The following is a 14,889-nucleotide window of genomic DNA, read 5'->3' on the forward strand; positions in this document are numbered from 1 at the left end:
AAGACTAATCAATGCGTAGCACAATTAGGTAGTAAACCTACCACTGCAACAGCAAGAAAGTTCTACTGCTTCAACCACGCTCATTCTAACCTGCAGGATAAACCCCTACACCATGGAATAATGCATCAGGTTGCAAGCTTGTATGAGTAAACTTTTGCACCACAAACCCAATAAGTTTTTGCAAGCTTGTATGAGTAAACTCAATAACCACAAACAAAAACACATGCTTAAGTCCTCTCAACCTAACAGTCAATAAGCATATATTGCAGCATCAACTATAAATTTCTCACCATTCAATAGCATGCATCAGTAAGTCCACTCGTAACAAAATCTATATGCTCAAACGTCAAATCAGCATTCAACTTCATGATCTTAGTTCAAAACAAAACCACATGAAGTAATGTCTGAAATCATTTTCATGCTCGAAAGCGAATTACAAAATCACACAATCCGCGATAAATCCACTCAAATCAACTTGAGGAAACAACTCACACAAATTGCGATAAATCCACTCAAATCTACTTGTGGAGACAACTCACGCATTGTTTTCTTTTCCAAAACTCAACAACCTTTTCTCCAAAGAAAACAGTGTCACTCTGTGACAAATCATATTTACTGAAATCTCAACAATTCAAATATGAAAGTCAAAGTCCCTCATGGACAATAAAATAAATACTACTCTCAAGACTCTCTTTTAAACCCGTACTCATGAGTCTCCGGTAACCCGTAGTTACCCTCATATAGTACCCCGACAGACAGGTTAGAGCTCTAACTGATCGTAACCACTCGCCAAGCCAAATACGTGGTTCCCGATAACATGCCTTGGTCACCATCTATGACAGTCACCATCTATGACATCTGAACAGACCCATCTGGTCTTTCGATCCCAATCTCCACAGATCAAAACATTTTAAAGAAGTAGCGCTGGACTTAAAAATGTTACACCGATTACGATCACCATCTATGACCTAAGCTCAATCACCATCTGTGACTCAATCTCGATCACCATCTGTGACAATGATCAAAACATTAAGCGAGTCGCACTGGACACAAAATGTTCCATAAATCTACTCAAAGATTTCCCAATCTTGCTCATCGTCTGTGACAAGATTAAAACATTAAGCGAATCGCACTGGATCTAAAATGTTATACAAATCTCAATACTTTTCAAAACAAGAGAAATCATCATTTCCAAAATATATTGTTTCCCGAAAAGTCACATCTCAAAACAATAACGTCAACAACATCATGCATATTGTTTTCATCACATATCACACTCATAAGAACATATATGTTTCACGTAAATATATATATATATATATATATATATATATACACGTAGTCATTTCCTCAGGAATGCCTAATAATACCAACTATAGTTTGCAGTTAAATAAATAACTCTCAAAATAATAAAGGTAGCTCCGTTCGTAAATGAACATTGTGAGATTACTCACCTCTGAATCCCGCTGCGTCTTCACACACAAATCGAGATAAGCACTAATCGCCGCAATCCACTCAACACACTTTCCATGTACCTAATCACAACAAGGTCACATCTTAATACCACTTATGGTACAAAAGCATCTAATTTCAAAGTAAGTGATTAAACTTCGAATTCCCAAATAGAACTACAACCCAAAAGTAACGCCAATCGAGGCGAAACTTCATCCGAGACCACCCAAAGTCTCCAGAGTATATCCACGATCGATATGACAAAACTACAAGTCGATCGAACAGTCGGATCCTCACAGATCGAAAACTGAACGAATCGAAATCACTAAAAACCCTAACAAATTCATACGATCTCCAAAAATTACGTTTTATATATCGAAATACTCATATCGATGAGTATATCGTATATAGAACCAGAAACTATCCCTGACATGGCCGGAATCACCACCAAGCGCCGCCACAAGCGGTTGCACATGCACCGCCGGACCAAAACTCAAAACCACCTTAATCCAACCGTCCAAAATGTCAAGAATACCAAGTAGAGCGACTTTAATACCTGGGATTCAAGCCAAATCGGCCTAGATCGGCTGGGATCAAGCTCACAAGCTGAAATCCACTGTTCACCTCTAGTTGATCCTTCTCCAGTTAGAATCGTCCACAACCACCACCATGGATCGATAAAGGAAGCTCCCACGAGAAGAATAGCCTAGTTTCACGCCTTGCTGTCGCCGGAGGAGAGAATTCCGATTGGGTCTACCATCGCCGCTACGATCCGCCGCCTTGGGGGAGAACCGTGCAAGCCACCAACGAGGGGAGCACCGGATGGAGGAGGCGAGCAGGTCTGTGCCAGTTTCATCGCTTAGGGTCGCCAAAGCTCGTCGGAAAAGCCGGGTTGGGTCTGTCGGGTATGGGTCGGATTAGTCGAAAAACTCTGATAGTGAGGGTTTCGGCCGAGAGAGAAGAGAGAGAGAGAGAATATTTCCAAAACAGGAAAATTGGAATTTATGAATAATTTCCGGAAAAAATCAATTTATACTAGAATGAAAACTCTTTCAGACGGTCATAACTTCTTCATACGAACTCTAATTTCCGTGTTCCACATATCCACGAACTCGTATTGACGTGCTCTACGACTTTCGTGAAAGAAGTTTTTGGAGAAACCCAATGTATAAAAAGTCAACCTTTGCATCCCCCTAAAACTATGCATTTCGAATAATTATTCGTCTGAAATAATTCCACTCCATTCCCGAACCACGAAATCGTCTCAACAATCACTGAATAAATTCCAAAAAATTCTCGAAAAATAATAACGAATTTCTGGGGTATTACAATGTTGTTGCCGGAAAGTAAATCCGACGACACTTAGTTTCATCATGCTACTAGAAGGTTGCGACCATTTAATCAGAATGGATCGTCGCCTCTCTAAGTCAGACAAGGCACTTAAAGAGTTAGAATGCACACACAGGTAGTAAGCCCGACTATCCCTACAAAATATATATACATGCAGGACTTATTACACACCAAAGGCGAGACAAAAATAAACAACTAAAGTAAATAAAACTACAAACCAAAATAAAAGACATATCCCAGGTAGGAACCAAGCCCAAGCACCAACCCTAGAGATTAGAAGATCACAAGCCACCAACAAAGCCTGGCCCAACCTCATTACGGCCACCACCGATGGACCAATCATTACGCCACCCCACCACTTTCGTCGGATTGCCACAATCATCCTTCTGCCTTCCCCGTCGCGTCATGGAGAGGCACCACCCCTTCCAATCAAGCTTAGATCATAATCACAAGGAAATTTTGATTAAGTCAACAGAGAGAAATAGAAGGAAAAAAATAGTATTAAATTCAATCCTAATTAGTAAAGATAATGCCGGTTTCAGCAAACTAATGCTAGTAAAGACATTTTTTCACTTCTAAGTACAGTTATATGTAGGAATATATATCCCTAGGAAATTTGTTCACGTAATGCAACTATTAGATATGATTGCACTTTTGTTTCCTGCGTCCTCATTGGCTATTCAATGTATTTTGTAATCATTTAAATTGCTTAATAATATGTAACTCTCTTTTCTTCAAAAAAAAAAAAAAAGTATTACTCATCTAAGCACTAAAGCACACCTAACAACAAAATACCTAAAAATAAGAAAACATGCATATTCCAAAAACGAAACAATTCATGTCACACCTTTAGCAATACTTACCATCTGCTAGCAAGCAAGAAATAATTGTATTTTCATGAAAGAACCTTTTTCTCCAGCTGCAATGGTTGCAAGGGCCACTTTTATCAATCAAGCTTTCTCAATGATGAATCCGCCTCCTGTTAGACCAATTAATTCTAGTATTCATATCAACTGGTGTCCTTCTCTTCCAAATACTTTCAAGATCAACTTTAATGGTTCGTTAGTTCAAGTTTATATATGACAACCCAATATTAGCATTGTCCAAAAGAATTTTCCGTCCTAGTATTAATTCCTCTTGCAGAAGCTATAGCTCTTTGTGATGTTCTGATCAAAGCTAAAAGAAAATGTCTTCTCCATGTTCTAGTTGAAGGTGCTTTCACTGCTCATTTATTGTGCTACTAGCACTCGGCAACTAGTTATTAACTGTGCTATTGGAAAATGAGGTGTTGCTTGGAGATTAAGGATCATTATCTAAGAAAGCAGACAGGTTGCAAACATTTTCTCTTATATTGGCTTCATATATGCATTTAGGGAAGTAAATTTCACAACAATGGATGCTCTTGCCAATATAAATCACTCTCTAGTCTCTACTGAATGAGTAAAGTTGAGAGAATAAGGCCTCCACCTACTGCTTCGAGTGATTTTTGGTTCGACCAATTAGAATCGGGTCGGCCTAGTTTTGATTTTATCTAGTCTTTTTATTTTTACTTTTTTTATTTAAAAACATACAAAAATGTTTGAGAAGGTTGGTGACTTTGGTGGGCGGTAGGACAAAGTTGACCGGTGCGACCGCGCAACGTCAAAACCGAAGAAGTCAGAACGTCAGAACCCACTTCTCACGACTTCACTGCCACTCTGAAGAAGCCTCCGATCACAGCAATGGCCGTGTAAGTTTCCGATTCTCAATCAAACATCATTTACTTTGTGAATTATTCAAACCAAGAAATTGGATTTTTGAATTTCTATGTCGAATTTCACAGAGTTGCTTCAGCTCCAGGGAAGGTTCTGTTGACCGGAGGCTACCTAATTCTCGACAGACCCAATGCCGGACTCGTGCTCAGCACCAACGCTCGCTTCTTCGCCATTGTCAAACCGCTCTACGATCACCTCAAGCCTGACAGCTGGGCTTGGGTGCGTCCCTCTCTCTCTCTCTCTCTCTCTCTCTCTCTCTCTCTCTCTCTCTCTTAATCTGAGATCTTGGGTCGTCTTTGTTTCCTCAAATCCTTTGCCTTTTTTTGGTGTTTTTCAGAAATGGACCGATGTGAAATTGACCTCTCCTCAGCTCTCTAGAGAAAGCATCTACAAATTGTCACTCAAAGATTTAACTCTTGAAAACGTTTCTTCAGGGTACATTCTTTGCTGTTAAATTTTTGATCTTGATTAAAGGGTAATCATTGGTTTTTGAACTATTTTATGGGTGTTCTGTTTTTGCTTTCCTATTAAATGAGTGAGTGCAGGTGATAATGATGTTGCTAAATGAGTCATTAAGGTGTTGTTGCTTACCGTTTTGAGTGGTTTCGAGTTTCAGTGACTCGAGGAACCCTTTTGTGGAGCAAGCAGTGCAATACTGTGTGGCTGCTGCTCGAGCAACACTGGACAAGGACAAGAAGGATTCATTAGAGAAATTACTATTGCAAGGTAATGTTTAATTCTCCATCTGTTTCCATTTACTTTTTCAAGATAACAAGCTCTGTGTGTGTGTGTGTGTGTTGAATAATCTAATGTTTGAACTGAATTAGTCGTGCAGGTCTTGACATCACGATTTTAGGAAGCAATGACTTTTATTCGTATCGGAATTACGTATGTTACTCCTTTGTGCTTCTTCTTCCGTTTAATTAAACTATCTTGTGGCCTTTATTCATTTGACTTGTTGAATATCTCAGAGCCTGGTATACAGTAATAGAGTCATATATTGTTTTGACCACACTCACAATTTTGTGAATTTAAAATACAAAATCACTTGCTGAAACTCTAGAAAGCATTAACCTTCCAAGAATCAGTTTCTTCTGAAACTTTGAGCATTTTTTATTTCTTTAATTTCAATCCAACTTCCTAATTCAAGATATTGCTGAATTTTGACTCTCATAGATTGAAGCCCGTGGTCTGCCTTTGACTCCAGATGCATTGGCTGCACTTCCTGCCTTTGCATCTATTACCTTCAATGCCGAGGAATCAAATGGAGAAAATTGTAAGCCTGAAGTTGCAAAAACTGGACTGGGTTCTTCTGCGGCAATGACAACTGCTGTTGTTGCTGCTTTGCTTCATTACCTGGGGGTTGTTAATCTTGCCTCCGTGCTTCATCAAGAAAAGGACACCACAGATCTTGATACAGTGCATGTGATAGCTCAAACTGCTCACTGTCTTGCACAGGGAAAAGTGGGCAGTGGTTTTGATGTTAGCTCTGCAGTTTATGGAAGTCACCGTTATGTCCGCTTTTCACCAGAAGTGATTTCTTCTGCACAGGTCTCTCTCTTTCTCTCTCTGTCTGTGCAGTCGGTTTGATGTTAGTTCTGCTAGTGTGTGCACTGTGCATCACAGTTGTCAAAATGTTGTTTGTTATGTGGTTATGAACATTATGAGATGGTATTTCACCAAACTAGAAAGCTTATGAAGTGACTTCAGGGTCGCTGTGGTTTATTCTCTCCCCTATCAAAGTCTTTAGAGTAAATTTAACATTTGTTATCTATATCCAGCTGTTTTATGTTTTTGAATAATTTTTTTACCTTTTGGCGTCGAGAGAGTCACATGCTCTCAATCATATTACCTTCCAAATTTTCGATTTTGATGCACGTAAGGATATACCGACATGCATCATTTCGCGCCAGGATAGCTGTAAAATCTAAGTACTCGTATACCTTTATGATGTAAAGTTTTCGTAGTACAAAATTTTGTTGGTGATGATAATATATAGGAATATCATGGATGCCTTTATGTTCTTTGACTAACTGCAAACTAATGCGATTTATCCTATCTTAAATCTATATTAGCTTCTATCGAATGTTTCTAGTATGACTATGACCCTAATATATATTAAATATTTTTGTTTCACTTTCCATTAGTTACATTTGAGCCGTCATCAACCCTAACAAACACTCATCTCATGAAAGTAGTTACATGATTTGTACTTGGAGGTAGATATATGACTCTAGCTCAATACATTGTTATAGGATTCTAGTCCTAACTAGCTCATCTCTCTTTTTGACTCTATCTCAATACATTGCTATAAGTACATACATGATATAAGTGGAAAAAAATATGGACGCTTAAGAAAAGTTTAGACAAGTATCCATTGAAAACTTCAACCTGTAATTTTTGTTTCTGTGTGGTTTCAGGTTGCAGTGATGGGAACTCCACTACCTGAAGTCGTTCTTGAAATCCTAAAAGGAAAGTGGGACCATGAGAGGACTAAGTTCTGTTTGCCACCATTGATGACTCTTGTAAGCATGTTAATATCTCTAATTTTTGCTCACTTAACTATGCATGCACTTGTAAGTATGGTCATGGATGCAAAAGAATATCATATGCCCAGTTCGGTCTAGTAATCAAATGCTTTTTAATCCTCTAAATGGGTGATATGTGTTAGGTTTTCTTATATTTTGTACCTTTCAGGTTCTTAAACTTTGTGGTAATATATCTTCAATTTTTATTTTATTTTTGAACCATAGCTTGAATTGTTTTAACATCCTACTCTTTGCTAAGCTCTTTCTTGTTACTTGTATTAGTAATCCTAAGTTCCCATCATATGTTAACCTGTCTTGAAAAGTAATCCGTAAAATATCCCACATCAATTCATCCCGCTGCATGGTTTGTTGGATGCTCCTTGATATGTTTGTGATTACCTATGTAGAATGGGAGCAGTTAGTGGTTCATCCAAAGAGCCTTGTGCTTCCTTGTTAACTCTGAATGTAGAGGTAGACATGATGTAACATAACATTGATAACTTTGGACTGACAAATTTAATTCAGGAAGTTTAGAATTGTTCGAAAACTTTAATAAACACAGTTAAAAGGCTGCATTCCAATGTCTCTTTTTTCTTTCATCATTCTTCTGTGCCCATTCAGAAAAAAAAAATGGTGTAATCATGTTAAGAGTTCCTTTTCTGTTTTTTACCTCTAAAAGAATGGAAGCACGTGCTTTTTAAGTGATTATACTGCTCTCTGCAGTTACTCGGAGAACCAGGGACTGGAGGATCATCCACTCCATCAATGGTAGGTGCTGTGAAAAAGTGGCAGAAGTCTGACCCTGAGAAATCTTTGGACACGTTGAGAAAGTTGTCAGAGGCAAATTCAGCCCTTGAAACACAACTCAATACTCTAAGCAAATTGGCGGAAAAACACTGGGATGACTATAAATGCGTGATAGACAGCTGCAGCATTCTGAAAACAGACAAGGTATAGTTCTTTGACTCATCTTTTGTTATTAAAACAAAATGAACTAATCAAACTTAGCCCATTTTGGATTTATTGGACATTTCGGGTCAGAAGAGGCAGTATATTTTACATGATGCGGGGCCACTTTAACATCTGTCATGCTCATGCAAGTCCAACCCGTTTACTCCTATTCATGGCATCGTCAAATTTGAAACTTTGGTTTTCATATTGATTTTAAATTTCCTACCCATTAGGTTTTTTGTTGTCTTTCCCCAACTTTATGTCTGAGACAATTTTATATAATGCATGAACAGTGGATAGAGCAAGTCGGTAATCCAAACCAACAAGCAATAGTTAAAGCATTATTAGGAGCAAGAGATGCTATGCTTGGGATCAGGTTTCATATGCATCAGATGGGTGAGGCTGCAGGTGTTCCGGTATGTCTTTTCTTTAAGTGGATTCTTGTATGTTTGCTATAGATATTATTGGGCCTTTGCTGATGGTTTTTAAAGAATAATTATCAATAGAATGTTACATCTTTTAGTTTGATCTCTTTCTAGAAAATACATGTACTATACTTTCAAGAATTAGTTAAACTGTCATTTTGAATGGCTAGTTTAAGGAAACTAAGTTGCAGAGATAGATGTCGGTCTCGGAAATCAATGTGCAACCAATACCAACACTGCAACGCACATTAAAACATAAACATAGGTAGATATACACCATATCAGTAGAAATGAACATAATATTCATGTCTCTACATAGTTGAATCAGAAGCTGCCTCATAAGGGCAAGTAAAGAACTGAAGCTGCTGAGTGATTGAGGGGGATTGAAGTTGTTTTTGAGACTACATAGAGTACGCTGGTCTTTTACTTTAAATATAAAGCTAAAACCTAAAACTAGGGAATAGGTTATGCAAACTCAAGGTGATTCTTAGGATTATAATTCCCTCATTTCATGCAAAATTTAAAAATTATTCCCAATTGCCAGAACAAAATAAGCTTAAGCCCATGCACAGGAGCACTTGAGATCTGAAGTTGATTAGTTAGATTCTGTTTGCAAATTAACTTGGAGCGAGGAAAAGTTAATTAATATTGTCAGTCTTTCCTGTCAATTGGGAAAGATGTGGTTGTATCCCTCTTTTTTATCTTAAATTCTGATTAGACTTTAGGAAGTTAACATACTTTCTCCACCCCTTGAATCTTTGGCTTCACAAATTTGCAGATAGAGCCAGAATCACAAACAAAGCTTTTGGATGCTACTATGAGTATGGAAGGAGTTTTGCTGGCCGGAGTTCCTGGAGCAGGTGGATTTGATGCAGTATTTGCAGTTACCTTAGGGGATTCTGGAAGCCACGTGACAAAATCATGGAGCTCATTCAATGTTTTGGCCTTGTTAGTTAGAGAAGATCCTCATGGTGTTTCTTTAGAGTCTGCTGATCCACGAACAAAGGAAATTACCTCATCCATTTCCTCGGTTCATATTGATTAAGTTTATCCTTCACTTTTTTTATGTGATAAACTAGAGCAGTTTATCAAGGTGGTGAGAAAATAGGATTTGGAAAGGACTTGTGTTAAGAGTGGATATTAAATCAATTAGTCATGGTTAAGGAAAAATGTCTCTTACACCGACCAATTGTAATTTGCTTGAATAATTACAACAAAATAGTCACTCATTACTAATCAATAAAAATTTTATTTATAGTTTGTCTTCTTTAGAGTTTGTGCAGAGTTTACAAAGATGTTAACATTCTCATGCTTTAAATTCAGTTCAGACGAGTAAATTAAATTCAGTCTACAAAAATATTCAAGGTTCTTTCTTTTTGATAAGAAATTGAAATTTACCAATAAAAAACAGGCTTCCAGTTTCTACCCTTAAAATGCATCTAAAAAGAGTGATTACTTTTCTTCAATATCTTATAAGCCGCTGAGTTCTTTTTTCTTTCTTTTGTTTGATTCAATGTTGCTTATTCGACATCTTGTTTTGTAAGATATACACCACTCATCTGAATGTGACATATTTGTTTGTTGTTTAATAAGACTACCAAAATTTTGGTTGCCATTTCCATTGAACCTTGGTTTTGGTCTGTTCCTTTCAAGATTATAGCTGTTCATTCTCAAATTCTAATGGCAACTTCAAATCAAGCTTGCAACTCAGTCCTTGTTCGTCTTGATGAAATCATTACCCAACTTAGTCATATATGATGCAACATCATATTAGAACAAACTCCAACCCTAAGTAGTAAGAAACTAAGATAGTAACAAACTCCAACTTCAAGAAGCAAAGATATGCCACTATTTGTGAATCTCGTATTATGCAAGTGAAAGCTACACTACAAAATATTTAGAAGGGTTCAGATTCCATAGACAAATATTTGTTGCGGTTTAAGTGTGTTAGAGACCATTTGGCTGCAGTAGGAGTTAGAATAAATGATCAAGATGCTAAAAGTGTTATTCTTGCTGGTCTTCCTACTGAGTATGGACAAACTAGACAAATTATTACAGGGAAAATTCTACGAGTATGGAGGAAGTGAGGTCCTTGCTTTTATCTGCTGAATTTGAATTAGAGTTAAAGCATATGACTCGCCCATTATCCTCATTAACTGCAATGGCTGCAAACAATACTAGCCCTGTGTCATGTTTTGGAGGCTCTTTTGCAACACTAGGTCTACCTCAAGCTGATGTATCTCATGGTGTTTACAATTATATTGGTTCTACTACTTGTATTGTACCTGGTATGATCAATTCAAGTGTGAATGCTCTATCTAGCAGTCCTACATCTCCAATTACACAGGTTGCTTGTCTGCCTAATAATACCAACTATGTTACTGCATCTGCTCCTACTATTAATACTGCATATGGTGCTAACTCCATGATGCAAAATGGAAACATGTGGTTTCCTTCTGTGTCGAGTAGTGGTTACTTGATGTCCCCAATGCATCTTCTGGTTTCTGTTCCTCCTGGTGCAAATTTTGCTCATACCTCACCATATTTGCCTACTGGCCTTCCCCAACAATTTGGTGGCTTTCATCACACAAATATTGCATATGCACAACCTCAAACAAATACTGGATCTATTAATCCAAATGGTGGTGTTCTATATGATGGAGGAGTTTCTCAGCAAAATACTGGGATTGCTGTCAAAAGAATGCACCAGTACATAAAGTTTGGTTATCCTATTCTGGAGCGACCAACTACATGACATCCAACCTGCAAAATCTCAAAAACATCACAACCTACAACTCAAGCTATGGCTGCTTCCTTTACCTCTCACCCCATTGTCGGCCTCCATTGCTACTCAAATCAGTCCATGTCTTGCCTTGCCAAGTGAGAATACTTCTCAACCTCCTTATCTGTCAAAAGTTCTTAATCCTCTGCCAGTTGCAGTTGCATCTCAGTTATCTGAACTGACTCATCAGCCTCATTTAATGTCTATTAGCTCTTCAATGATCACTCCAGCTTTGCTTACAATTTCCAATCACAAGGCATTTGTTTCTGCAACTCGGGATAGAACTCTAGTACTGCATTGTAGGCAGGCCTCATCCTATGTAGCTATCCCAGGCACTGCCACTCATTCCTTCTGGTTGAGACAAGTTTCAGGGCACTAGCTTGTATTGACTGCAATTTGTTCCCTCACTTGACCAGTTTGCCAACACTTTTACCACAGGACTTCGCACTGCACAATTTATGTATATCTGCGGCAACCTAGTTCTTGGTCCCCCAAGTACTAGTATGAGGGGGATGTAAAGTGTATAATTGTGAATGAAGAAAATGAAGTTAGCTAGCATCCTCACTGCTCATCTCCAGGATGATTCCAGAAGAGGATAAGTTCAGTTGCTATACAAGTAGTTATTGAAATCAGTTTGTCTTAGCTTGAAAGTGAGTTAGTATAAAAGGGAAAATTCCCAGTCAAGAAGCCTTGTACTATTACCAATCATAACAAACAGAGAAATTAGATTCCCTTGTTTTGCTTCTTCAATTTGTTCATACTTCAATTTGTTTCTATATAATGTAAAAAAGAGAGAACTCATATGAAGGCAAAATTTACATGTTAAACCAACACAATTACTAGATGAGTAGATGACTGGTTTTCCAAGAATTATTTGGGGTTACATCTCAAACTTTTTCCAAGGATAACTCAAATTTAGAATCACTTTTATCATAGCATGGATAATCAGTTGCAAAACAACCTGTAGGAACTTTGGGAAGAAGAATTAAATAAAAAACAAATAAAAATAAAATCGCAACTTTTGTAGTGGAGTGATTTTGGCACTCGGGTCACTTGCAGTTCGCTTGTATCTTCTTAAAAATGGCTTTGCAATTTGCAAGTGGTAAACTATACTGAAAAATATAGGGATAAAATGACCTCCATTTTTGTATTAAAGTAAATGGCATCTCTTCTCCACTGAGTTTGGGATTCATGTAAAAGTTTCTATGAACTACTTGCTATTCGTGAATGACATATATTGGGAAATGAGCAAAAGCAAAAAAAAAAAAAAAAACAAGACCCAATCCAAAATGGAGGAGAATATAATCAACTCACCAGTAGTCTTTACAAGAGCAAATTCCATCTTCAAAATGGTGGAACCTGTTTCGATCTCTTACAGTAATTTGCCTTTGATAGATCATTGATATAAATTTAGTGTACGTGTGACAGTCACTACACATCCTGAGGTTTCTAACTATTCTTATAGGAGATCCCTGAGATGTATGTATGAGTGCAAAAGCAATTGCTAACTTCTGACTATGATACTTTAACCTCTCTCTCTTCTCTTCTTCATCTACATCTAGCAGTACTTGAGTCGTGTCTGCAGAATAGCCTTCAAATCTCAATTGCCATTCCATCTGGTGTATCATCTCGTAAATGCACTTACATTGGGGGTGTGACATGTCTTGTGAAACAAACTTGTGCACTTCTCTCTTCACCTCAACCAAGCTACTTCCAGGTGTTTGTGTCAAGCCCCTGGAAACCATTTCTGTTCTAATTCTTGCCACATTGTCCCATCTTTGAGCTTGTGCATACATATTCGATAGGACTACATAATCACTAGGGTTATGCATGTTCAATTGGAACAGCTTGTTAGCTGCAAACTCCCCAATTTCCAGGTTTTTATGAACTCTGCAAGCACTAAGAAGGCTTCGCCATATGACGTCATTTGGTGTAATGGGCATGCTATTGATAAGCTGCATTGCTTCCTCAAGCCTTCCTGCTCTGCCCATGAGGTCTACCAGGCAACCATAGTGTTGAATTGTAGGTTGAATTTTATGCTCATATTTCATCCTTTTGAAACATTGGAGACCCTCCTGTACTAGGCCGGCATGATTACAAGCGCTTAGTAAACCCACATGGACAACATCATCAGGTCTCAAACCTTCTCGAAACATCTCTGAGTATAGCTCAAGAGCTTCCCTACCATGTCCATGGATAGCAAGCCCACAGATCACCACGGTGTAAGACAATTTGTTCTTCTTGGTCATCTTTTGGAATAGACTCAACCCTTTCTCTAGGCACCCACACTTAACATACATGTCTATTAAGGAAGTCTCTACTATCACATTGAGTGCACTAATGTTTCTCAACAAAAATCCATGGCAGCACCTTCCCAAATCAAGTGCACCCAAATGAGTGCAAGCAGAGAGCACACTGACAAGGGTACTTTCTTCAGCCCTCAAACCCTCCCTTCTCATATCCCCAAAAAGCTTCAAACACTCACTCCACAAACCCAAACTAGCATGAGCTGCAATTATAGCACTCCAAGAAGCAACACTCTTTTGATCCACTAATTGCTCAAAAACACCACAAGAAAGTTGTACCTTACCACACTTGCCATACATGCTGATCAAACTGTTCTGTACAAACACATCATTTTCAAGCCCAAGCTTGAAAACATGCCCATGAATTTGCATCCCTTCCTCAATTGCCACTAACCAAGCACAAGCCTTGAGAACAACTGGGTAAGTGAAATTGTCAGGTCCAACTCCTCTCTCAAGCATTTCACAGTAAACAAGCAATGCCTGATCCCAGTTCAAAGCCTTCACATGCCCCTTGATCAAGGTGTTGCATACAAACGAACCCGGTTCCTCGATTTGTTCGAAAATCGAGCAGGCATAGTCCATGCTTCCCCATGCTGAGAGGGCACAAGTGGCCACAAGATTGCCTGCAACAAAAGAATCACAGAAAACACCCAACTTGAGAATATGGGAGTGGACTTGCTTGAACTCCTCCATGTTCTTGCATCTCTTCAAAAGTGACAAGCTTTCTTGCTCCTTCGACCTGAAATGGAGTTCTTGGCTCCCTGGTGGATCTTTTGCAGGTAACAAGAGATGGGTTTGGTGGTTAAGGACTGTTGTCCCTGTCATCTGGTGATTCTGCTCACCACCACCATCTTAAGCCAATAGGTTTTGCTGAATACATATCAACATTGACACCATCAAGTGATGGACTAGAGACTTAAAATGTAACACCCAGCTGGGGTTTGAAGTGAAGTATGGAGTTGTAAAAGCAGAAGTTTGGTTGCTGATGAGGAAGGAAAAACAGTAGTGAGTGGATTTGAATCTTAGCCATGAGATTGGAAAAGCAAATTCCAACCAGAAAAAAACAGTGTCAGAATATGGGATGAGTGTATTTGATAGGATAATGTCATGCAAGGGGTAAGATATCATATCTCTTTTTCTCAGAAGGACAATTTACGAAAATGCTCCTTGTAATGATTAACACGTTTTCAACTAGGACCACAAGTTAAGGCCAATTTTGTCAATTGCCAATCCAAGGCTTTTTTTTTTTGAAAACCTAAGTTAATATCTATTGGATCAAGCGGCTTACATAAGTAGATCGGATTAATAGTTTTATGATCTGAAGAAGATAAAAATATTTCT

At 38.3% G+C, this 14,889-nt stretch overlaps 2 protein-coding genes across 2 annotated transcripts; one reads left to right on the forward strand and one right to left on the reverse strand.

Moving 5' to 3' along the window:
- Positions 1-4,370: 4,370 nt before the first annotated feature.
- LOC112179396 (phosphomevalonate kinase, peroxisomal) lies at positions 4,371-9,725 on the forward strand. Its single transcript, XM_024317794.2, has 10 exons — positions 4,371-4,531; positions 4,625-4,775; positions 4,894-4,991; positions 5,173-5,282; positions 5,392-5,444; positions 5,733-6,107; positions 6,977-7,081; positions 7,808-8,035; positions 8,329-8,451; positions 9,239-9,725. Exons 1-10 carry the CDS (start codon positions 4,524-4,526, stop codon positions 9,503-9,505), a joined length of 1,518 nt encoding a protein of 505 aa, XP_024173562.1. The 5' UTR covers positions 4,371-4,523; the 3' UTR covers positions 9,506-9,725.
- Positions 9,726-12,527: 2,802 nt separating this feature from the next.
- Positions 12,528-14,629, reverse strand: LOC112175423 (pentatricopeptide repeat-containing protein At1g31920). The gene has a single exon (XM_024313097.2). It carries the CDS (start codon positions 14,371-14,373, stop codon positions 12,553-12,555), a length of 1,821 nt encoding a protein of 606 aa, XP_024168865.1. The 5' UTR covers positions 14,374-14,629; the 3' UTR covers positions 12,528-12,552.
- Positions 14,630-14,889: the final 260 nt, after the last annotated feature.

Source organism: Rosa chinensis, chromosome 7 (genome assembly GCF_002994745.2).
Source record: "Rosa chinensis cultivar Old Blush chromosome 7, RchiOBHm-V2, whole genome shotgun sequence".
In the NCBI taxonomy this organism is placed as follows: Eukaryota; Viridiplantae; Streptophyta; class Magnoliopsida; order Rosales; family Rosaceae; genus Rosa; species Rosa chinensis.